A 25910-nucleotide genomic window follows, 5' to 3' on the forward strand; every position below is an offset into this window, starting at 1 on the left:
TAGTTTGACAATGGTATTTCTGTATACTGTCTGTATGTATAAAGTTCTTGTAAACACAACCAACTTGAAGGTAATACTCATATCCAACGTCACAACTTTCCAATTACCAACCTGATGAAATTATTTGCGGATGTCTGTATGTATTTTTCCTTTTCTAATGTCTATATTGTCCTGTGTTTCCCTGTTCGTAAACCAAAGAAAAACAGGTTCTTGACCATCTAACACAAGACAGGTAAACTGATGTTTGTGGTACTCTAAAATCTCCACAGGAATCGGGGGAGAAGGCCACGCCCAAGCCCTGCTGCCCCTTCGTCCTGGACAGCTCTACTACACAACAGTCCGGGCAATCACCGGCGCTGGGGACATCCTAGAGTCATCGTCAGACGGCTTCACTGTAGACGTCACGCCTCCACAGGTGTGTGGAGGATTGTATGATTATATTAGATTACCAATCACAAGGAACAACAGCGGGAGGAGGACATTTAATTACAGATCAGTTAAACTGTGGAATCTTCTATGTATACGCAGAGATTTCAAGATTGTCTTCAAAACACGATTGTTTAGGAGGATGATAGACCAATTTTTTGGATCATAATGGTTTTAGTGTACATAACCCTCTAACCTCACTCATGATTTTAAACATAATGTAATATGTAATATTTTGTATCTAAGTCTGATCTGTTTTGAGTGGATGTTATTGTATCTGTTCCTGTATTTGTCAGAATGTATAACTTCTTATTTGCATGAGCCCTAGAAGATTAGCCCAATCTGAGCTAAAGGGCTGATCTCAATAAACTCATATTCAATAAACTCAACTCACAGATCGACTTCCTCGGCTTCGGTGTCACGTCTGAAGATGAAGAGTTCACCTTCGGGCCTGACATGTCGCGGTACCAGCTGTCAGCAGACTACATCACGGCGGAATGGGGCTACAGGGAGGAGGAGAGTGACGTGGTGTTCGCTTCGTTTGCGTACGGAACGTTCCCAGGCAGCCATGACGTGTATAACCGGACTGTGACGAGCCAGAGGACATCGGTGCCAAATGGTCGGGTGCATCCATCGACACAGGGGCGGCCCAACATCCTCAGCCTTACGGCAATCAACTCCGTAAGATTTTTTTCATTATCATTAATAGATGTAGATTACAATCTGCTTTAAGGACAGAGGCGGCAAATGGATGGATGGATGGATGGAGGGATGGATGGATGGAGGGATGGATGGATGGATGGATGGATGGATGGACGGACGGATGGAAGTATTTAGCAGCTCTAGATGACTAACCATATTATGCAACACACCAGCAGGCATGTGCACATCATGGCATCAGCTGACCTTACATGTAGTGCTAATGAGGGTTTTTCTTATGTGCTTTAAGTGGTATAATCAAACTTGACATACCAACCAAATAGAATGGAAAGTGCCATTGAGGCCAAACCTTTGTTTTTCTTCCCTTATATGTAGGTACATATGTAGGTGTATGATGATATTTTTAAAACCATTTCAGGTCGGCCTGCGCACTGTTGCCCTTTCCCCAAGTCTGACGGTAGACTCGACCACGCCGGAGGCTGGTGACGTCATCTGCCCACGTCACATCCCCGGCACAGACGAATTATCCTGCACCTGGCACGGCTTCCGGGACGAGGAGAGCCACATCCACCACTTCCTGTTCGGGGTCGGCACGGAGGAGGGAGATGACTCCATATTCCCATTCACGAGGGTGTCGGGGAAAGCGGACAGGTTCAAGGCCAAAGGTGTACCTTCCGTTGCCTTCAATATGGTATCCGTAGCATTTGCCATGAGGGATGTAGTCATGATTAGCATTAATTATCCTTCTAAGAAAGAAAGGATGCAAATGTATGGAATTACTGTAGATAGGCCAGAGTAGAAACTTTAAGACAATTTTACATTATACAACAGGAAAGAGATATTTGCAAAGAAAGGGACACCAGCATTTGACCTGAAAACAATGCAAATCAGAGAGAAGGGGATGCATGAGGGTTGATGATGAGTTACTTTTTCTTTACTACTTGTGAACTATTGGTTCAGGCCTTTGCAGTAAAAGCTCTTAGGAGGGACGTGCTGTAGTCCTTAATGTCAGATTTCTATTATCTACCTCATGTGCAAAAATGTAATAATTATTGTATTGTTTGAAATCCTAGGATTTGCTGGACAGTTTTTGCGTCACCAGGAAAGCTACTATGCCACAGTGATCGCGTATAATGCAGTGGGAGGGAAAACATCAGCCTACTCAGAGGCGATCGTTGTTGATGACACCCCACCTGTTCCTGGGACTGTGGTGGAGCTGGACAGTATCTACCATGCTGACTTAGAGGGGGATGATGCAGATGGTAGAGGAAAGTGTGACAATGAAGAAGGTAATTTTACTATGCAATTACATGTACCTAATATTAGAATGCTAAATTATCATAATTCAATCATGAATGTTTGATCAAGATTTTTATTGTAGAGATTCTTTCTTAAATATTGCTGCTTTATCAATAGACCAATTGATTGATTGACTGATTTACTTATTGATTGATTGATTGGTTGGTTAGTAAGGTATCACTAGCTTCTTTTCAGAAAATGATATTAGCTGGAAATCCAAGCAGCCAGATTCTGCATATTGAAAAAAACTACATCCTGTATACAACAGGGGAGCTAATACCTGTATCCCTAAAATTAATGAGGAATTACACAAACTGTGAATACTGCCCATTGCAAAGACATAATTATAGAGATGTTTTCTGATTGTTTCAGACTGCCAGGAGATGGATGCCAGGTGTCAGGCTTCTGTCAGTCAAGTCACTGTTGCCTGGCAACCATTCATGGACCCAGAGACACCGATCATCAGGTGGAAATTTCTTTTTATATCAACAATCATTCATTTAAAATTAACAATATGATTGTGCAATGCACTGTACACAGCCACTGTACAGTGTACTTTGTGTACAAATGTAAGTACTAGCATGTCAAAAATAGGCTGGCCCTAATAGCCACAGGCTGCGCCCTGGTTGTGCATGCTGAACAGCCAAACCAATAAATAAATGAATAAATGTCAAACATTGCAGACAAAATTTCAATTGAAGATGCCATGGGTGATACAGGTAATTTGGATAGGATGATCCAGACCAAGTCAAAGACACTCATATTCACACACTTTCATGTATTTAATGCAAAAAATGGCTGATCTATTTCAGGTACGAAGTAGCTGTAGGAACTGTGCCAGGAGCAGCAGACCTGCACAGCTTCCACCAGGTTCCCCATCCTGACACTCGCTTCTTTGTCGTTAAGAACCTGGATCTGTCCGACATCAGACAGGTAATTGTGATGTTTTTGCACTCTTTGTGATACCCCTCTTCAAAGCACTATATAGGCAGTAAAACAGAAAATGTCACTGTTATAATGCCTCAACCTACATGTAAATGAAAGCTCTTTTTTCCATGATAATCTAACCTTGAAGACACTGCAATGTCTTGAAAGGAAATATTATTTGATGACCAGTGACATTAACTTGAAATTAATACAATGACATCTCAGTGTCCCAATATGATATCTCTCTAATCTATCTATATCTGTCTGTCTCTTTCTGTCTGTCTGTCTCTCTCTCTCTCTACGTCAATCTGTCTCTCTTTCTCCCTCCCCTTTCTTTCTTGGAGTCCCTCTTTCTGTCTGTCTCTCACTCACTAGCAAAGTATGATATATGTCACGCTATCCATCTTTCATCTTTCATCTTTACTGTTCTCTCTGTCTCTAACTCACTAGCAAACTTTAAGTATAATATAGAAGAAGAACTTTATTGTACGACAATTGTACATGGTACAAAGTATGGCAACAGCTATTACTGAAAACATAAAGTACAAAATAGAGGTAGATATAAGATATAAGAACTTTATTTTGGTTTTCGCAGTTTCAAACAAAAAACTGAAATTTTAAACCAAATTACATAGTTGGCTAATGTTAGCCCTGGAGTGTCATTCTAAAAGTATCATCCTAAGGATTCATTTTAAAATAAAGTTTCATATGATACAAGTCAGCAAAGTTTCATATGATACAGGTCAGCGTTTACAGAGAAACAAAGTTACTTGTCACTGAAATGAAAGTCTATACAGTCTTGTTGTACAGAGCTGTTGCCTTGTATAAAAATGACTTTCTAAGTCTTTCAGTGCGACAGGTCGGTAGTGTGAGCTCGTTACAGTTCCTCAGTGTACGTCCCGTCCGCTGTTGCCGGTTTCCTGTAACCATGTAGTGTAGTGGATGGTCACTGGCGCGCATCTGGTTGAGAAGTGTCACTGCTGCGTCTTCGCGCCTGGACTGGAGAGTTGGCAGGAGGGTAGTCGTGCAGGAGGCATCACTGTTTCTGTGGATGATCTTCATGGCTCTTTTCTGTACGGCCTCGAGGGTGTTTGACTGTGAGATGGTACACCCAACGTACACAACGTTTGCATATTCCAGTACCGGTCTGATGAGGGTTGTGTACACTGTTGTTAAATCCTCAGCAGGCATACCACCTTTGGCAAGAAGACGGAGGAAGTGCAAGCGTTGAGAGCCCTTTCTCGTCACGTGGGATATGTGGCTGTCATACTTGAGGTTGGAGCTAATCTTGAAACCGAGGTAAGGTGCACATGTAACGACTGCTACCTCCTTTCCTCCCAGAGTAAGTGGAGGGAGGTCAGGTGGTATTCTGGCGAAACATATCCTGAGCTCGTACGATTTGTCGCCATTCATGGTCATGTTGTTTTGTGTTGCCCATGAGTCCAGGTGGGTAGCTTCTTCCTGCATAGTGGTGTCGGATTCAGCAGTGATACAGGGGATGCATCGAGACAGTCCAATGTCATCAGCATAACCGATGTTGGTGGTCGTTTCGTGTTTGACAGTTGAGAAGACATATACACCAGGAATAGGTAAGGTGACAAGACTCCCCCCTGGGGTACACCGGAAGTGACGTCATGCCAGCTGCTGAATTCCCCGTTAGCGGCGACACGCTGTTTCCTGCCAGACAGATAACTGTTGATCCAAGTCAACATTTGAACAGGGATACCGCGTGTAGCAAGGTGCTGTAGAAGAATCCCATGGTCTACTTTGTCAAACGCCTTTGACATATCTGCAAGTAACACGCGCACCACTGATGTCTGTTTGTTGTCAAGACTAGTGAACCAGGACTGGTATGCCTTCAGCAGTGCAGCGGTGGTTGACGACTTGGGCATATATGCAAACTGATCCTTGATCCAAGGTTTCATTATGGGGAACAGTTTGTTTAGCACGAGACGTTCCTGCACCTTTCCCAGTGTAGAGATCAGAGAGATCGGCCGCCAGTCTTTCTTGCACGAAGGGTGTGTTGTTTTAGGTACAGGGCAGATGTTGGCTATTTTCCACGCAGACGGCATGATGCCCGTGTTGTAGGACGTGTTCATCAGATGACAGATGACCGGACTAAGATCCTCACAGAACTGGCTTAGAACCCAGTTTGGTACACCATCGGGACCACAGGCTTGTCTTGGGTTTAGATTTTTTAGTAATGTCTTTACTTGGCCTATGCTGCAGAGATCGTAGGTGTCATCAGTTGGTGGGAGTGGGAACAGAGCAAAAGTGTTGCTGTCTGACATTGCCTCCCCGAAGAAGTTGTTAAGGTGATCTGCTACTTGTTTCTCTGGGATGTTGGTGAGAGTGACCTTTCGTTTTGATCTCTGAGTGCGGCCTAGTTCGTTGTTTACAAAGTTCCACCAGTCCCGGGGATTTTGCTTTTTCAGCAATCCTATGCATCTGTTGTAGTAACATCGTTTTTGCTTCCTGATAAGAGTCTGTACAAGGTTCCGGAGTTTCTTCCAGCGCTCTGTTTTGCCATACTTCAGGTAGGCTGTTTGTCTTTTTTGGAGTGCCGATTTGATTGTGTCGGTCATCCAGTACTTGTCGACGTTTCTAGTCTTCTTCCTCCTGAAAGGTATGCAGGTGTCGAGCATGGTTTGAATGATGTCGTAAAAGGTGGTAACCTTGTCCTCCACTGTGCTTGCGTTGTACACACTGGACCAGTCCGTGATCGCCATGCACAGCCCTAGAGCGTCCTTTCTCTCCTGTGTTACCAGGCGGTGCATGGTTCTGGAGGGCTCGCAGTGGTTTTGATGGATTTGGGGTTTCCAAATCACACAGTTGTGATCACTTGCTCCGAGGGGAGCTATGGTAGTCGGTGTCTGATATTGGTTGTGAACATTTGTAATGATTAGATCCAGCACACTGTCGGCGCGGGTGGTCATTGACACTACCTGTTTCAACTCGGGGTGACTGGTCAGCAGGGGATTCAGTGGAAGCTTGTTGAAATCGCCGCACAGTATGATACCTGCGTGTGGATGTTTTCGGCGGATTTCATCCAAGGAGTTGATCAGGTATTGATTAGTTGTGGTTTGCAGGTGAGGCTCGTTAGCCCATGGAGGATGATAAAGTGCTCCCAAAAAGAGTCTCGGGATGGCTCTTGGAGTCCAATGTGGTTCGAGCTGTATCCACATACATTCGATGTCATCCGGTGTCGAGATGTTGACGGGAGTTGCCTTTATACTTGTTTTGATGTAGACAGCGACTCCTCCGCCCCTTCTGGTTTCCCGATCCTTGCGATAGAGACAGTAACCGTCGATGATGGTCGATTCCTCTGGTATGTTGGAAGAAAACCAGGTATAGGCTTAACATCCTAGTTGACATAACAATAAGGGCTAACATAATTCATTTATATAGTATCATAATGAAGTAGGCTAAATCATCAGCTTCAGTATTCTGTCTAATCGCAAAGCAGTCCTTGATATATTTGCCTATTTTTGCATTATATGTATGCATCTTCTATTGTTTACCACTGCAGGTGTTTGTGACAGTGAGAGGACACAACGCTGCAGGCCTGTCCAGTGTGGCTGTGTCTAACGGAGTCTACATCAGTAAGATCAGTGCCGGGTTACCTCCCCTCACACCGCTCATTGTCAACGATGGGGATCACAATGGCGACATGTAAGATGTTCTTTGCTCAGCATATGGTCCAACAGAGCGGTGTGTCTATTTGCATATTGATAGCTGTTCAATACACTACCAAAAGTGCTTTTTCTTGTTTGTCTTGTTTTGCTTCCTCACAGAAAATTTATCTTCCAGGAAGAAAAAAATTCTTGTATTTCTTAAGAGTTGAATCCGGTTAGAAAAAAACAAGAATTTCTAGAATTTTTTTCTTGCATTATAAGAAAAAATAAGAAGATTTTGCTTAACTGTCTAGAAAAATTTTTGTAGTTTCTCGTTTTGCTTGAATTTTATTCTACATTTTCTTCATACAAGAATATTTGTCTTCATACAAGAATTGTCCATGGGGCAAGCAAAATAAGAAAAAAATCATTTTTGGTAGTGTAGACCTACCACATGTGGTGGAACTTTGTCAGGTAAAATGATGGACTCGCCTCTGCAAGTTGTGCAAAGATGAACAAAGCTTCAGTTACATCATACATGGATGATACTCTGATGCCATTACGATACAGTTTGCCACACCTCATCGTGAAAGGTATCCAACCATACATGATCTTCAAGTCGATGGAAGTTCAACTACTGTTAATTTATCATACTTTGGACCCCATCTTCAAGAAAGTAAAGGATTATGAACTTTAACAAATTACAGTGTGAGCTAATCGAAGAGAGTCGTCTGAGTTTGTATCTGTATATTATATAGCCGGTATAACCGCCCTTCGGCGTAACACACCAGCTTAAAAGAGACCACAAATTTTTTCTTTCTTAACTTTAAAGAGCTGTCTGTTCTAAAAACAGAGACTACCAGAGCCATAACGAGGAGATGAGCGCACACTGGGACTTCAGCGGTGACCCCTGCCCTCCCGTCCGGACGGAGTGGTCAGTGGTCAGGCTGGACGGGATGGAGATCTGGCCTCTCACCGAGCTGGATCCAGGTCTGACTTTCTCAACTACTTTTGCCGAATGAATTTACAGAAATGCGTGCATCTCATTAACAGTATTTGCTTCAAACACCCCATTAGGCACAATAGAATAATAAACTTACTTTGTAAAAGTAATGCTAAATTTGATTGAGTATGTTGATGACACTATCCTGCTTCCTGATGATCTGGAGCAACTTCAAGATACCCTTATGGTCTATGATGAGGACCAATTAAGATAGCTGAGGCTCAGAATCAACTGGAGCAAGACAGAGCTCATGCACATTGGAGATGGCAGCCTGTGTCGATGGCTTTGATAGTAGAGCTCTGAGAAGGAACACAGGCACCCGTTGGCATGAGCACTTGTGCAACAGTTATTGTTTTACAGTGAGAACTGTTATTGGCCTTCACTTCAGTTTTACTTCATATCTAATATTATTTACTTTGTTACTTTCAGCTGTCTTGCTAATATCTGTTGAAGTTCTTAAACAATTGTTTTGCCTTGGTTGCATTTAACATTCAATGGTAGCGAACTACAAATGAGATTTGGAGAAGGTAATATTTTTTATCAATCTATATTCAGGCACTGACAGTGCCACATCGGACGAGTTTGACCTCCGTGATGGTGAAACGTACTACACCGTTGTCAGGGCAACCAACCAGCTGGGCTACAGCTACTCCACCAGGTCTGATGGCGTCACAGTCAGGCTGGAGCCTCTCGTTCCCGGGGTAGTCAGGGACGGCCCCATCATCGGGTTCGACCTGTCCCATCAACAATCTGTGACGTCACTGTCGGCTAACTGGGACAGCTTTGGAAAGGATTACGGTCTTGGGGATGCTGCTGCCATTAATGGTAAGATTGCTTAACCAGTAAAACTGTGAGTTTACTAGTAAAGTATGTACCAACTGCACAAGACAGGAATGTGTTTGTTGTGACAGAATTTTTTAGGATCTTGTCAGCCTTCTTAGCTACTAGCATATGCTCCTTTAATCAGGATCAATCTGTCGACAGTAAACATTCATATTCTATAAATTAAAGTAGTCTCAAAATCTGTATTGAGCTACATTGTATAGTTATTACATGTCTATAAGATAATATTCAAAGTAAAACGTATTGTCTACAATTTAGATGTTACACAAATTTCGAAAGATACCATTCTCCAAAGTATGGTGATGTAATACGCTGTTTGATGAAATTAAGTGTACTATAATGATAAGATTTATTTTCTATTACAAGGCGAAACCGTTGAGCCTGGAGACCACCAAATCGTAGACCATTACGAAGTCGCGGTAGGGACGGACCGACGGTACCCGAGTACCCGCACCAACATCCGCCCGTTCATCAACGTCGGGAAGAACAAGACCGTCACGTTTGAACACCTTCAGCTCATCCCGAGAACAGGCATTTACTACGTCACGGTCAGAGCTGTCAGTCTCGCGTCATCTGCGACGGAAGTGACGTCAAACGGCATCCGGGTGGGATTCGGTGGGGACATCATATCTCATGGAGAGGTACAAATACCAAGGTAAGGGAAAACCATCTTCTTTGAATGAATGGTTTTATTTGATCAACATGATCAGGCAAAAAGTACAAAAAAATATCGCCTGTGTATATCGCAGCCACAGGCTGAATTGCATACTTTTACAGTTAAAATCTATTGGCTTAGGCACATTACAGCTTTACATCTAAACGCACTGATGACGAGATTTGTATTCTTAAAATCAACAACAATACTATCTTAAAACAGATATGTTAAATCGCTAAGATGGTATGTACAATGCGTGGTCACAAATAGCTTACAACAGCTTACAGTTTCAATGTGTGGCTAGAGTCCGTTCAGAAGGTAAGGAATGTTCTTTATCTTAAACGTTTCATTATCAACTTTTCTTAAACATTTCTATATCATGTGTTTTACCTTAACTTACGAGTATAGTATAATGGTTGCAGTCAAATCATTGTAATCTGTCATAGTCTTGAATGTTAGATTTTGTCTGACCCTTACCTCTTCCCTCCTGACCTCGATGAAAAGTTTTCTGTTGCATCATTCATAAGCAGTTTCTTATGAGTACAAAGTTCAGACTATGTAAAGTGTTACCCTAACTTAACATATATTACTTGGAGTCTTGCTACCTTAATCTGTGCTTGACATCATGTATTAAACAAAAAAACATTTTGGAATACATGTGTACATGACACACTTTGTGCTCACATGTACCACAGATGTTTATGCTATTGATTTTGGAATCTATTGTTCAGTATTTTTTGCATAGCTGCAGTTCAGTATTAGTTTTTTGTTACCCACAGATACATCTCCTCTGAAGCAAACATCACGGTGGCCTGGAGTGATTTTGAGTTCACCATGCCGATCCTCCTCTACCAGTGGGGAATCACAACCAACCGGACCAAACTGGAGGAGCTGAACTGTCTAGATCTGGTAATTATTTAGACTGATCTATTAAATAAATTTTATCTCCTTTTATTAGTAGCACTATTATGGTATTACTTAGCAGACGGCTCCATTCTGTGAACAAGGCTGACGGGTTACATTAATGGGTATTACTAAGTCACAATGTGTTGGTTGATAAAGTTTAGTTTTCTTTGATTCAGTGTCGTTCAACACAGATAAATTCTCATGGTAAAATCTCTTTCAATGTATTAATAATTATTGTTTTACAGTTTTGCATGTTTTGGCTTCCTAAAGTTCTTTTGGGGGATGTTTGTGTACATGACTATGAAGTTAGTCTTGTTTGAATGGTTAAACCTTGTTGGCGGGTAAATTTTATAGTTTCAGCCAACCAGCATGGTAAATATGACATCATTTGTAAAAACCTTATGGAGCAAATTTTCTCATCCTGATCTTTCCTAGCTATTCATTTTTGCAATTTTGCCACTTTCCAGCAAAACTTCGACGAAGATTGGTATGCTGGAGTCTTTGAAATCAGATGTAAACGCTTGTTATTGATGTTAAGATGGGTCTGCCCATCCATTAATTTTCAATCTTTTCATGTTTGCAATTTTGCCACTTTCCAGCAAAACTTTGATGAAGACGGATACGCCGGAGTCAGTGAGGAGCACGCCCACCTGTTTGACATCTACCCCCTCACCAAAGTGGGCAGGAACACCATGGTTCAGTACCAGGGTCTGGAGCTCCAGCATGGACACACCTATCACGTCGTTGTCGTGGCAACGGATGAGGCTGCGCAGTGCGCCATGGCCCTGGCTGACGTCACCATTGATACCAGCCCTCCGGTGGAAGGACATGTGTTTGTAGGAGCACCAGGAGATATGGTAAATTATGAAGCAGAGCAATAGACGATAACGAATGCCAAAGCTTTTGATAGTCATTTTGCTACGCCTACAGCTTTGATAAGTCAGTTAGTTGAGCTTGCCTATAAGACACTTGTTTCTGACTTAGAAAAAAGAGATGCTGCTACAGTGAGCATTAGGTCAATGCCCAGAATTGGTCTCTGTGGCCTTGCACAAAGCAAACTTGTCAAAGAAGTGCTGTGAGTCAGTACATTGTTTTTTAGTACCTTTAAATGATGCGTCTCTTATAAATTAAGTTGAGTTGGTTGATTAACCTTAACTTTCTCCTTAATTTGTAATCTCAGTAAGAAAAATACTTAAGTGACAGATGCCCTTTTTTCACCAGAACGTCATGTACGCAGCCATGACAGACCGGATGGAAGTATTTTGGGAGGGTTACCATGACAACACAAGCGGCATCGCCCAGTTTGAGGTCTCCCTGCTGTCGGGGGGTGACTGCCAATCACGCGGCAATGAGCAACGCACCGTTAAAGTCGACTTTGTGCCTGTCTCCGCCAACGAGTCTTCATACATGTTTGTTGACATTGATCTGAAGGTAGCTACAGTCTTTATTACTTTTTGTATGGCGTAGATTATGAGAATTATTGTTTTGTTTACCTCTTTTTAGACTCATTTTGCCTTTTATGTTGAAGTAACTGATGAATCCGAATGAATAGATGCAGATAAAAAAAAGCCAGTTTTTATGAAATCGGTGATTGTAATCTGTGATACATTGGATAGAGCTATCATCACATTTTGTACTTTTGTAAATGATAATTAAAATGAATTTAAATGGTTATTGAGCACCAAGGAGCCAAAGGACTTGTCTTGTGTGAACTAATGTTGCTTTACACAGAAAATCGCATGCAGGCTTTACCCTTTTCCCCATTCCAGCCTGACACGCCATACTACGTGACCTTCCGGGCCATCAACCGAGCTGACCTGGTGACGGAGTCCACCACCCCTTCCATCCTGCTGGACCTGCGCGACCCTGTGGCTGGTGACGTCATGGACGGGGTCAACTTCCAAACCGACGCCACGCACCAGAGCTCCTTGTCGGAAATGAAAGGTCATAAAGTTAAATCATTGACTGTCCCCAAAACATATTACATTTCTATATCATTCTGTGTCTGTACAGTCGGTGTAACAGATCTTTACCACATTTGTCTGAAATGACCATTTAAAATGGTATTACAATATATTAGTGTGTTCTAGATTAGTCAGAACTCCTTACATTCAATTAGTACAGCCTCTGGGTGTTAAAGACTTCCTTCCAATCCAGCCACATGTAAAAGACGCGTGAGGCTGCGTCTTCTTGATGAAGGTTTAAGCATCTGCTGAATATAAGAAGAGTCTATCTTATGTTTGAAATAAAGCTCCTTGATGAATCAGTGACCAATTATTGACCAATTTTGTTTTTTTTTGTTTTACAGGTGTGATTATACACCATCCTAACCCTGTTGGTGACCCCTGCCCCAAGACGAGCTATCCTATGGACGAAATGCACGACAGCTGGTCTGCGTTACAGACGACTGGACTGTGGGGAGTGTCGGGGGAGAGACGGATTCTGTTTCACCCAGAGCAGGTATGCCATTAACTCAAAGTGTTTCAAATGTCATGATTCAATTTTTAAATTTCTTCAGCCCGGTAACCAACTGCCCGTTAACCAACCACCTGAGAACCAACCACCTGTTAACCAACCACCTGATAACCAACCACCTGATAACCAACCACCTGTTAACCAACTGCCCGTTAACCAACCACCTGAGAACCAACCACCTGATAACCAACCACCTGTTAACCAACCATTTTAACCAACCACCTGTCATACCAAAGACTTTAAAAATGGTACAAGCTGCTTTCTCTTTGATTAGCACTGAGCACTAATGAGGAAGAGTATGGGAGTTAAACACACATCACTATACCAGCCGGCCCCTGCTGTAGTTGCTTCCACAAATGTGTGGCCCAGGGGCTACAAAAATGGAGATGGGCTGCTCATATGTATGGGCAACTTTTAACTTTATGTTTTGACAGTTTTTGTGTCTTGTCAGCTATCTTTTGATGAAGATGAGGGCTTGTCTGTCCGCCTGACCCGTGATATTGAGTACGAGAGGATGATGTCAGGAGCCTACTCTACAGAAGTGGACGGCAGCACAACAGGGCAGTACGAGGTGAGGAAACTGTAGCACAAACACTTACAACAAGAGATTAATGTCTTATCTTATGCAGTATAGCGGGAAATCTTTATTTTTTTTTTTTTTATCTATGCTGTGTCCACACCTCATCATTAACAGCTGTGCTGACATTTTACAATACATCACGCTGGCGAGTTTCGGTGAGGTGGGCATTAACTTTCCATTTGAAGTTCCTCAAGTCTCTGATAGTTACAATGTCTTGTGGGAGGCAGTTCCATAACTTAACTGTGGCTGGGAGAAAAGTTCTTTTGTGCCAGGAGGAGGTTGACTTGACAGGTTCTAGGGCTGCACTGTGTTGGGATGTTGACAGACGTGTTTCTCGGCGGTGTACGTAGGACTCGGGTAGAAGGTTGTTCAGTAGTGTTGGTGCGTCTTGGTGATACATTCTGTGTAGAAGTGAGAGGGCCCCAACATTTCTCCGCTGTTCTAGAGGCTGGATCTGGACACTGTCCAATGCGTCTTGAGGTAAGTTGATTAACTTTGTTGCTCTTCTTTGAATGGCATCTAGCGAGCTAAGGGATGTTGCACATGCACCCATCCACACAGTAGAGGCGTACTCCATCGAGGATCGAACCATGCTCTTGTAGATAGTAGCTCTCTGTTTAGGACTTAGGTATGGGGAGACTCTTCTTAGCAGGCCAAGTCGTCTTCCAGCATCAGTTGACATTTTGTCTATGTGGTGTGACCAGGTCAGATTTCTCCTTATTGTAAGTCCCAGCAGGTCTGCTTCTTCCACCTCGGTGAGGATTGTATCCATAAAGGTGAGATCAGGGTGGTTTTCTTTGACATCCTTCAAGTTACTCACTATCATGCTTTTGCATTTTGTTGCCCCAAAGAGAACATTCCAGTCTTTTGCCCAATTCTGGATCCCCATGAGGTCTGTGTTGAGTGATTGGGCGGCAAGGGTTCTTTCTTGTCTGTTCCTTATGATGTTCATAAGAGACGTGTCGTCAGCATATAGCATGGCAGTGTTTCTTATCTTTTCGGTGATGTCGTCTATGAAGATGAGGAACAGGAGAGGTCCTAGGATGGAGCCTTGGGGAACTCCAGCGTTGATGACTTTGGAGGTGGACGTTTTCCCACTGATTACTACTTTTAGCTCTCTATTTGACAGGTAGTCCTCAATCCATTTTAGTAAGCTTCCTTTGACACCGATGGCGCTTAGTTTAGCGATGAGCCCCCTATGCCACACTCGGTCAAAAGCCCTGCTTATATCCAGGCAGATCAATCTGCTCTCTTGCCGTCTGTCCTTGGTGTCATGTAAAAGTTGGCTTACAAAGGTCAGCGCATCTGTTGTCGAGTGACCTGCCCTAAATCCAAATTGGTTGTTGCTTATGAGTCTGTACTTACTGATGTGTGTCCATAGAGCTTTGTTTATGAGAGCTTCCATTACCTTGCTGATTATGCTCAGCAGGGATATAGGTCTATAGTTGTTTGGATCTTGTTTGTTGTTCTTTTTGTGGACTGGAATAACATTAGCGATTTTCCATTGTTTTGGCATGTGGTGATTGTCTATCAGAAGCTGGAAGAGTCTGGCTAGAGGCCCGGCTAGCTCAGGTGCAGCTTGTTTCAGAACTCTGGCGGGTATGGAGTCTGGACCAGTAGCCTTGTTGGTGTCTAGCGTAGACAACTCTTCGCGCACTTGATCCGGGCAGAAGGTTACTTTCTCTAGAGTGGATGTAGTTCTGGTCGTTGCCAGAGGGACTTCTTTCTCATTTTCTTCTTGTGTTATGGTGGATTTGTCGGCAAATATGCTAGCAAAGCACTCAGCTTTTTCCTCAGGATGTATGTAAGTTTGGTTGCCAGAAGTCAGTAAGGGAATATCACATTTTCCACCTTGCCCCATCAGCCTCTTTGCCGTCCACCACCAGCTTTTGCTTCCATTTTTAAGTCCTGTGGTCATTTTTGCCTTGACCCTCTTTTTGTGGGCTTTTCTTGCTTTTCTGGTGGCATAGGTGTAGTCATTTCTGGCCTTGTTGTATCTGGTTCGTGTCTCTTGGGTTTCGTTAGCTTTGTACTGGTGCCAAGATTTTATTTTCTTCTGTAGGGCTCTCTCACACGCGCCATTGTACCACTCAGGTTTTCCATCAAAGGTCTTGAGTTCTCTTCTCGGGATGTGGTGTTTCATGGCCTCTTGGATAACATTTGTTACGTTTGTACATGAGCGTGCACATTTGTACATGAGACATCTGCTTGTGTCTATGGCAGCTCTATACGAGGTTAGAAGTCAAACACTTTCTTCTCATCAAAACAGTAACGTTCTGATCACAGAGAATAGATGTACATGTACCTAATCTTTGGACCAACCATTTGAATCCCGGCTGTTGTTGCTCACCCAACTGGATGGAACTTTAAGCCATGGTCCACCGTGCATTATACCTGTCGAATAGAACTAGTAGCGCTGTACATAGCATCTTTCTTCTCTAACAAAAAACAAAGGAAGAGTAGCTCAATTTTTCATTAAGCAAGATGAGCAAGATCACTTTCACACAATATAACAGGGAATCGAGAGGCATCTGTATACATTGATTCCTTTGGTATGCTTATTTTGAGTTGTATGTAAAGGACATGTACTAGCTTTGTCAAAAGTGGAGATCAAAACATTGCTCATATCTGTAGTATTGCAGAGTCTTACTCATTAGAAAAACAATTACTGTGAAATTTCCGGATTTCTTGTCTCATGATGCTACTGATAATTTCTGCAGATGGACATCATCGCTGCCAGTGGCGAGCTTCAGGCGGTCACCAGTGTTGTGTTCTGGGATGGACTGGAAGGCGTGGTCGGAGATCACATCGAAATGAGCCTTGAACAAGAAGAAGAACTTTTCCCCGGCAGCAACGAAAACTGCAGCTGTTGCCAGATAGGAGACACTGCTAACATTACAGCTGCTAATGTTACAGGTGGATATACAATCATGATAATGTTACAGACTAGAAGACTACGTTTGATACAAATCTTCAACAAAGGGTGTTCCTCTTATACTTTTGTCCATGCTTATAGATACAATGTATATGTCTAAGATGGACATTGAAATGACTGCAATTGCAAATATTCCTACCTGTCTAAGTGCCAAAGCTGCCCCTTGCTTCTCTACGTGTGGTTTCTCCATTTACTAATTAATAAATATACAAACTTAAGTTACCCTGGATGAAGTAATCAGATCATTTAGCTGTCACATTTTCTAAATATACAATTCTCCTTTCTTGCAGGCAACTGTAACTGCACCTGCACCAGCCCCAGCCCCACAAGTGAACCTCAAACCAATACTGAAGAGCCGGCGAGCGCGACTGAGTCCCCACCAGAATGGACCATCGAGGAGGAGGATGCAGAAGGAGGAACCTCCGGGACGGAACCCAACTCAAACAGCTTTCCGTACGCTTCCTGTGGACTACAGATTCATTCAGGTAGCATACAATCTTCTGAACTAAATATCGTAGGTTGTGTCAAATTATGACATTTACAATGTAATCACCTGGTGAGTGAAGGCCAACGCATTACTTTACTTATCCTCTTCATCTCATGTGGGACCATTCTCCTACGCAGAGAGACCACAGTCGTGTCGAAACTCCTTGTGTTCACCTCTGCTATCATGTGCACTCAGATGAGTTACTAACAGCCCTTCTTATGAATATTATGAGCTTACCCTTATATGGGCAATCAGCTGTTGGGGATCGGGCGTAGGAGGATGGAGCTATGTAAGCCGTAACATGATTGGCTGATAGCTTCCTACCGTCCTTTGCGAGACAACTTTCGAAAACAAAAAGCCCAAGAAAAGCCTATTCTCTGATTGGTTGAGAGCTGGTTTGTGGCGACAATCATAGTAATCGCTGGTAGGCATCTAGATAGCAGGGCCCCAATAGGCTAGTGCTATTGGGGACCGGGCGTAGGAGGATGATGTGGGACATAAGGCTGTGATAAGTTTCCTCCACTGGGGGCTCAGACTGTTCTATGCTAGGGGCTGAGCAGCATTCCAGGGGATCCCAATGGCCGCTGGGTCTTTAGCTTACTAACACTAACAGTGCGTCTCCATGTAGTTTTAGGACATCCCCTAACTATAGAACATGTCATAAAACCTTCTATGGTGAAAATCACTCAAAACATTTGGCAATTCTAAACATTCAAATCCATGGTTGTCTACTATTTTTCAGAAACTTCTGACAGCCCCAGCTACGCCGGGCTGTGGTGTCGGTTTGCGAACGGGACAGAATCAGAACAGGGAGAAACTGTGAAGTTGGACTTCGACCCGTCAGCTGCCTGGCACAAGTACACCTTACAGTTCATGGAGGAGAAGATCTTTGCTACCAAGGTTGGTCAACAGTTTTCTGAGAGCATGTAAACATAAAACATACACACAGACACTCGCACATGCATGCGCGTGCACACTCACACACACACGTACACAATTCGTGAAGTTCTTAGCTGTTTCCACTAATTAGAAAGAATGGGGTTCTGGGAATTCCAGGTAAGATTAAGAGCTAGGCATTATATGAATGCCTCGTAAGATCTAAGTGGCTTGCAACTAATCAATCAGCAGCTTTGAGCTGACTGCTTCTGTGCAATCAGGACTAAAGGCGTCACTGTCATTTGCCTTTAGCTAACAAAAGTTTTTATCTTTTGCATACCCCCAGGTGGACAGATCCGTACGGTTGTACATTGACGGCCAGTTTAAGGCGGTCCTGACCGGAATCCCCACCCTGAGCCAACAGGCAAAGTTGATTCTCAGCGCCTGGAACAAGCACGACAGGATTCCTGAGTTGGTGGACCCGTTTGAACCACCAACGACAACTGCCTATTTCCGTTCTGTCAGGTATATATCATTACGTTCCTGATACATTGACATGTAATACGAACAAAGGGAAGGTTTTTCACTGGCACATTTTCAGAATACCAGAGTTTAAACGGTGCCAAAAGTGACCAATCTTGTATTATTATTAAATTATTGGCTTTACTTCGATGTAGGTTAGACATCCAGGTAATAAGATACAACAAAAAGTAGCTACTCAAGCAACTGGATATATGGTTTTGGAAACGGTCAGACGTTTCGGATAGAATTCACTATCTTTTGTCAGTGACACTGAAGTGATCTGGAAGAAACAGGTCCTTTATACTCTATACTCATCGAACCTTGATCTGTTCCCAGTCTCCCGCCTGACTCCACCAGCCTGTGTTTGCACGGCCAGCCATTCAGGAATGGTGACCACGCTGTGGTGAGGTTCGAGGCCGGGGTTGGTTCCGCTAAACTGCTGGATGACGTTGCGCCATTCAGAGAGGTAAATTAAATGCATTCCTGCTTTTTAGAATAACATTGAATAAAAACTACAACACATTTGTGATCGTCTTACAGTTGGCTTGTATATGAACTAAGAGGTTTTCAAACTATACAATATCGTATTGAGGTCACCAGTGTGGCGCTGAATGGCTGCTCGCTCCAGACCCTTGCGATTTAGCCCCGCCTATTGTAAGCTCCTCGCAATTCAGCCCCTGGCTGCAAAGAGTAAGTAGTCTGCCCACCCAATAACAAATAACAAAATATCAGTTTCCATGGGTACAATTCGTTACACACTAATAGGGCGATATCTTAATACTGGATACTACTACTTTTACTACTACTAAGTACTAAGTAAGCAGTATAATCTTTCTTTAAGTTAGTAGTAGTAATATGTAAATTTTAAAGCTAATTGGTATGAAAGTGTGACTTTTAAAACTGCTTTTGCATTTTGTGCAATGTATACTAATTACAGTATTTTTACAGACTTTTATTAAACTCTCAAATGTTGTCTCGTTTCCACGTAGGTTGCTAAACCATGTATCCCGTATTCAAGTCACTAGAGAAAGACATTCCAATGACATTGAAGAAGAGTGATGGATGTCACTCGGATGTAATCTTCGCAACGCAACCATTGATTTGTCTTTGAGAATTGTTTACCGGGATGTCTAATCTTAATAAGTGTACTGCAAAGCACATTCGTGATCTCCTTACAGGAATTCCCACGTCAACCAAGAGAGGTTTCAAAGCAATGAACTCTGACATCTTGGCGTCGATTGGTATCAACAGTTGAGTGGTAATGCTGTAATGCAACATGCTTTGTGTTGTTCGTTAGCGTTATCACATTGTGTAACGCCAAGCTTGGGTGTCTCCCCACCAGGTTGCTAAGCCATGTATCCCGTGCTCAGCACGATGTGATGTGCTCGGCTGTGATCCTGACTGTGACGCAGACGAGACGTACGTACATCAGGTCCTCCTCACGGGACTGGACCTGTCTCCTGTGTTGTCTGTACAAGACTCCAACACATCTATATCAACTGTACAAGACTCAAACACTTCCGTACAGGCTGTGTACTACCTCACCGTCAGAGCTGTTGCAGGTAACTTTGGTCCAATGATGCTATGTTTTTATCAAGCATTCCAGCCTTAACAGTGCAGCCTTGATACTTCAAATATTAAGTAAATGCTTAAAACTTCACCTGTTAACAATGTCCGTTCATTAGCTATGTTAATGAAAAGTACAATTATATTAATCATAATCTGAAAACTCTTTTGGGAGAGCAAACCTACCTGTGTTCAGTGTTATGTCCAGCTGGTACACAGTTGCCATTTAAAGGATGGTATAATAGGACATTTCTTCAGACATTTTGCTATCGACAAGAGAATGCTAAAAACAAGATACACAAAGATGAAAACCTGTACGTTTTGCATGTTTATTGAACAAATGCCAGTTTAGGAGCTATGTTAGTGACAAGTAACTTAGTAACTTACCTGGAAAGTGGAAACTCCTTTGGCAGATCCATTATGTCAAGCTGGCGCATTGCAAAACCACACAGTTGCCATTGAAAACATCACATAATACAATAGGACGGTGCACATATGTCCATACATTTTGCTATCAACAACAAATTCTCACCAAAAGAAAACAGGAAAAAGAACTATAGAAGCTGTCTTACCCCCGTGATATTTCTGTGATCACCAGGCTCTGGCAGAGCGGCCATTGCGTCGTCCAACGGGATCTACATAGACGAGACGTCACCGGTCATAGAGAACCTTTCAGCAGCCGTGCAGTTGTCATTTAAAAGATCACATTATATGTCGACAGATTGCAGATATGTTGACAGTCTCCTATCGACCAAAGATTCTAACTAAAAACAAGAAAAAAATATAGAAACTGTACCTTACCCTCTGATATTTCTTTCTGTGATCTCCAGGCTCTGGCAGAGCGGCCATCGCGTCGTCCAACGGGATCTACGTAGACGTGACGTCACCGGTCATAGAGAACCTGTTCCACGTGGATCTGTCCTGGTCACGTGACGAGCCCACCCGCTACCAGGGGGACAACAGCTCCATCGCTGTGTACTGGGAGGGCTACGACAAGGAAAGCGAGGTAAGATCAAATGTACACCTTACCGTACCATATCATACTTAACAAGTCTTCATGAAACCACACCATACCACACCATACCATACCACGTGGATCTGTCCTGGTCACGTGACGAGCCCACCCGCTACCAGGGGGACAACAGCTCCATCGCTGTGTACTGGGAGGGGTACGACAAGGAGAGCGAGGTAAGATAACATTTGTACCTTACCGTACTTAACAAGTCTTCATGAAACCACACCACACCATGCCAATATTACCACGTGGATCTGTCCTGGTCACGTGACGAGCCCACCCGCTACCAGGGGGACAACAGCTCCATCGCTGTGTACTGGGAGGGCTACGACAAGGAGAGTGAGGTAAGATCAAATGTATACATTACATTACCATATCGTACTATACTGGTCTACATGCATGTGCATGAAACCACACCATATACCATATATCGCATACCATACTGTACCAGGGGGACAACAGCTCCATCGCTGTGTACTGGGAGGGGTACGACAAGGAGAGTGAGGTAAGGTCAAATTTCATACCTTACCATGCAATATGATACTATACTAGTCTACATGAAAGCACACCATACCATACTATGGCTATACTATATCATACTTACTAAAGGCAAACTAGCTACCAGGGGGACAACAGCTCCATCGCTGTTTACTGGGAGGGGTATGACAAGGGAAGCGAGGTAAGATAACATTTGTACCTTACCGTACCATATCATACTTAACAAGTCTTCATGAAACCAGTGCCATACCATACTATACCATACCACGTGGATCTGTCCTGGTCACGTGACGAGTCCACCCGCTACCAGGGGGACAACAGCTCCATCGCTGTGTACTGGGAAGGATACCACAAGGAGAGCGAGGTACAGTACAGTGTACAATATTCATCGCTAGAAATCCCTCCAATGATTATAAAAGACCATTTTCATCACATGCACCCTTGTATTAAGTAGATTAGTCTTATAGAACTGTTATGTATCAGTAGATGCCATGCTTTGTACCTTGTGCAATTGTTGTGCAATTTATTTTATCATAAATATTTGTACCTTATTGTACCATATCTGGCCTATACCATACCGTCCTAGTGATGAAAGAAATTTGCCAGTTTGGCACACTTAGTCTAGGTATAACTTATAATTTTTACTCTGCCAAATGGTGGCATTGGTGGCAAATGGGTACTACCCTGGGTGTTAGGCCCAGAAACCAGAGATCTTTGGTTGTAATCTCCTGGCATGTGCCGTTTTACCCTTGAGAAAGGTACTTTACAAGATTATCCTCACTTCACCTGGGTGTAGAACTGAGTATCTGACTTTGGTTGTTCCAACAAGGTATTGATTATGTCATACATTTTTCTTGACAACCTGGCGTCAGGCAGTGAATTTGTTTTATGGGATTTCTTTTTATTACAAGGGAGCAAACTTTCTTAGAACTTTCCATTTGTGTTCTATCAGGTGTCAAACACTCCATTATATTCAGATATCAATAAAGATGTATTTTGTATTACAATTCTCACAGGTAGTGGAGTGCCAATGGGCAGTTGGAACAAGCCCTGGAGAAACGGACATCCAAAACTTCACATCGGTTGGTCCGGATCAAAACTTAGTCTACAGCGACAAGTTAGAGGGAAAACTCAGCAACAAGCAGACGTATTACGTCACTGTGAGACTGGTCAACGGTGCTGGTCTGGTCAGCGAGAAAACTACAAGTGGTCAGTATTGGTTGTCAATTACTGTACGTTAGGTTTGGTTTTTTACAGTGGTGTGTCATAAGTTTCGAAAACCTTGTGTCATACTCAGTCTGATAGTAGCAAACTAGTTTTCACATTCATTATGTTTGAAAGGTAATTTTATTAGGTCATTTATCTATATATAAACATAGCTGTAGTTTGAAACTATTTTCATGACAGTTTCTTAAGAATTGGATTGTTGCAAATGATGCTAAATATTGTCACAGTCACTGTGATACCTGGTTAACTGCTCACTTAAACTTTCCTTTGGTCAAGTGCCCATCCTCAGACATAGACCACAAATTAAGTTCCTTGCCATCCTAAGCCATTTCTTGCATTTCTGCTCCCATGCATGCTCATGTGCGTGTACAGTCACACATTCACAGTCACACACACACACACACGCACGCACACACACAACAACCTCTGTCAGTACTTTTCATTGACGCCAAGATAAATACCTAACGGACTGTATCCCCACTTTGTACAGGAGTAACGGTACTACTCGACCCACCGGACACCAGCAGCAGCAACACGACCACATCCTGTGAACAGACAGTGGAGAAAAGTTCCACACTGAGAGGCATGGACGTGGATCTGTGTGGAGACCAGGAGAAGATTGACATCTCCTGGACAAGAGTGGAGGACGACTCTGTCAACAATTATAGTAAGTTTTTGTCTTGGTCTGGGCGCGAGTAAGTATGAGTAGTACTTACTTATGCCCAGACCTCATGTAGAATCTTTGAAAGACTTACCGGTACTAAGTTTTTCATCTTGTCATCTTTAAACATCTCTTATCCAAATTTCTTCTCTTTAACAGTGAGTTAAAGCATCCATTGATTACATTTACGAAAATTCACTTGACATAATGTACAAAATTCTTTATAGCTTTGTCATTGGTAAAAATCAACATGCGTATGACATCTACATCATCTTGACTCTTTTTGCTTTTTGTTACATCTCGCATATTTACTTTACTGTCAAATTCAACATGACGATAGCTAAAAAGTTTGATTGAATATTTTTTTGCAGTGTTCAGTGTGGGCACCTCAGAGGACAGCTCTAGTGACATCATCCCACAGACACAGGTCGGGTATAACGAGTCGGGCTGGGTGCAGGTGCTGGAGGGCGAACTGTCCTTTGGCAGGTCAAAGGTCAACATTTCGGACCTGCGCAGTCGTGCAGATGCGCCGAGTGTCAAGACACATCATATGTTCCAGATGGAGCCTGGCAGGTAAAAGATCTGCTTGCTTTTTTGTTTCTTTGTTTCTTCTTTATGATTATAGTAGCATTGGCGCCTTGAAAATTGTTACCCTGTATCACATTTGGTTACTTCTAATTCAGCATTTTCCTATGATTATGAAAACTTTTGCCTCTGCATGTACTATGGTGTCAAATAGACAATAGATGAGGCTATAAGTCACTGCTATTTGTGTCCCTTTTCAGGACGTTGTTTACAAGACTGACTGCTTGCCATGCTGGTCACAAGTGTGCAGACATTACTGTAAAGAAACGAACCATACTGAGTAAGTACCGAAAGACTCTTTTTGACTAAAAACACCATTTTTAAAGTTAACAATTTCCCATACATAATTTGACATGAATTGGCATTGGGTCTCATGCTCGTGATACAAAAGGCAGATGCAAAATCTGCATCCTTAGACAAATATCATAAACTTCAATCTACTTGTGATTGTGTAAATGACAGAGTACTTTGTCTCAAATTGTCCACAATACGTTGCATGCTTTTTCTTCCAAACAAAACATAGGCATAGAATATACATACACATTAGTACAACAACAAAGGAATTTACTCCCCGTCTACATGTTCTAACTATCGCTATGTGACACTTTAGGACCCCAGGACAAGCTGCTAACTTTCAGGAATGGATCGTCTGAAGGCATAGAGCTGGCACATGGGGATGGATCCGTGAATGCGTCCATCATCATAGCAAAATCTCAAGGTAAGATTTTATTGATGCAAAATCAGTTGTTTGCTCAGCTGTGTGCAGATGGTGTACGCACCAGGAACAGGTGTGTTTACCTGTGTGTGGATGGTGTTCAGCACAAAAGACAGGTGTGTTTACCTGTGTGTGGATTGTGTTCAGCACCAAGGACAGGTGTGTTTACCTGTGTGTGGATGGTGTTCAGCACCAAGGACAGGTGTGTTTACCTGTGTGTGGATGGTGTTCAGCACCAGGGACAGGTGTGTTTACCTGTGTGTGGATGGTGTTCAACACAAGGGACAGGCGTGTTTACCTGTGTGTGGATGGTGAAACGTGTTCAGCACCAGGGACAGGTGTGTTTACCTGTGTGTGGATGGTGTTCAGCAGCAAGGACAGGTGTGTTAACGTTGTGTCTTTGTGAATGATGTTCATTGATAGAATTTTGCCACATATTCAAACATGCAGTTACGTCCTACTTTGTTGTCAATGACAAGGATAATTTTCATAGTCCTCTGAAACCTATAGATCTTACCTTTTGTATTTTCCATACATGCTTTCTGTACTCCGACAATATCCTGCAGCAGGGTGTCTCAGACTGTACAAAGAGAAAAAGTAGCAGAAACTATATGTTTTTGTCACATTTCATTTGCCTTTGTTGAAAAGTTTGAGTCAAAGCTGTGAATGCATGATATCTTTGCTCCCATACTCATCATATTCATTAAACTGTTTTGTTTCAGACCAAGACACCGGTGTGTTTAAGCCTGGAGCTGTCGCAGCTGGTGTCCTGACTGACCGTGACGTCACTATGAGGTACACTTCCGGTAAACCTTACATCTCCAACCCTGCCTTCACCATGCACCAGACAGACAGATTCCTCAAAAACAGGTAGGATTTGTGGTGTGCTGTTGTTGAGAGGTAATGTAGTTGCATATTGCATGTCAGCACATCTGGAAAGAGAGGGTGGACTTATTCAGGTGAAGTCATCAAAAATTGTGATCATGCATATCAGCATGTCATCAAGCAAAGAAAGCTACGTATAATTATTAGGGACAAGCGTTTTGCCTGTGTGTGTGTGTGTATGTATGTGTGTGTGTGTGTGTGTGTGTGTGTGTGTGTGTGTGTGTGTGTGTGTGTGTGTGTGTGTGGATGGTGTTCAGCACCAAGGACAGGTATGTATGTTTGTGAGTGTGGATTATGTTCAGGATAAGGGACAGGTGTGTTTTCCTGTGTGTAGATGCTGTTCAGCACCAAGGACAGGTATGTATGTGTGTGAGTGTTAATGGTGTTCAGGTGCTTTACCTATGTGTAGATGGTGTTCAGCACCAAAGACAGGTCTGTGTGTGGATGGTTGTGTGTGTGTGTCTGTGTGTGTGTGTGTGTGTGTGTGTGTGTGTGTGTGTGTGTATGTTTGGAAGATGTTCAGCACCAACACCAAGGATAGGCGTCTTTG

General features: G+C 42.9%; 1 protein-coding gene across 1 annotated transcript in view; it reads left to right on the forward strand.

The window, feature by feature from the left end:
• Window positions 1–25910, forward strand: part of LOC118431579 — a 35232-nt gene that overhangs the window by 2563 nt on the left and 6759 nt on the right. Inside the window, exons 5-34 of the mRNA XM_035842821.1 lie at window positions 270–415; window positions 823–1107; window positions 1505–1751; window positions 2160–2375; window positions 2758–2851; window positions 3198–3318; window positions 6842–6984; window positions 7780–7916; window positions 8485–8754; window positions 9139–9427; window positions 10207–10336; window positions 10933–11190; window positions 11555–11764; window positions 12103–12277; window positions 12642–12793; window positions 13260–13379; window positions 16109–16304; window positions 16614–16808; window positions 17553–17710; window positions 18033–18211; window positions 18545–18674; window positions 19551–19770; window positions 20605–20698; window positions 20881–20962; window positions 22304–22496; window positions 23005–23181; window positions 23547–23748; window positions 23961–24040; window positions 24371–24478; window positions 25198–25345. Of these exons, the coding sequence (XP_035698714.1) occupies window positions 270–415; window positions 823–1107; window positions 1505–1751; window positions 2160–2375; window positions 2758–2851; window positions 3198–3318; window positions 6842–6984; window positions 7780–7916; window positions 8485–8754; window positions 9139–9427; window positions 10207–10336; window positions 10933–11190; window positions 11555–11764; window positions 12103–12277; window positions 12642–12793; window positions 13260–13379; window positions 16109–16304; window positions 16614–16808; window positions 17553–17710; window positions 18033–18211; window positions 18545–18674; window positions 19551–19770; window positions 20605–20698; window positions 20881–20962; window positions 22304–22496; window positions 23005–23181; window positions 23547–23748; window positions 23961–24040; window positions 24371–24478; window positions 25198–25345 (5155 nt within the window). The remainder of the gene's footprint in view (window positions 1–269; window positions 416–822; window positions 1108–1504; window positions 1752–2159; window positions 2376–2757; window positions 2852–3197; window positions 3319–6841; window positions 6985–7779; window positions 7917–8484; window positions 8755–9138; window positions 9428–10206; window positions 10337–10932; window positions 11191–11554; window positions 11765–12102; window positions 12278–12641; window positions 12794–13259; window positions 13380–16108; window positions 16305–16613; window positions 16809–17552; window positions 17711–18032; window positions 18212–18544; window positions 18675–19550; window positions 19771–20604; window positions 20699–20880; window positions 20963–22303; window positions 22497–23004; window positions 23182–23546; window positions 23749–23960; window positions 24041–24370; window positions 24479–25197; window positions 25346–25910) is intronic.

This window comes from Branchiostoma floridae, chromosome 15 (genome assembly GCF_000003815.2).
Source record: "Branchiostoma floridae strain S238N-H82 chromosome 15, Bfl_VNyyK, whole genome shotgun sequence".
NCBI lineage: Eukaryota > Metazoa > Chordata > Leptocardii > Amphioxiformes > Branchiostomatidae > Branchiostoma > Branchiostoma floridae.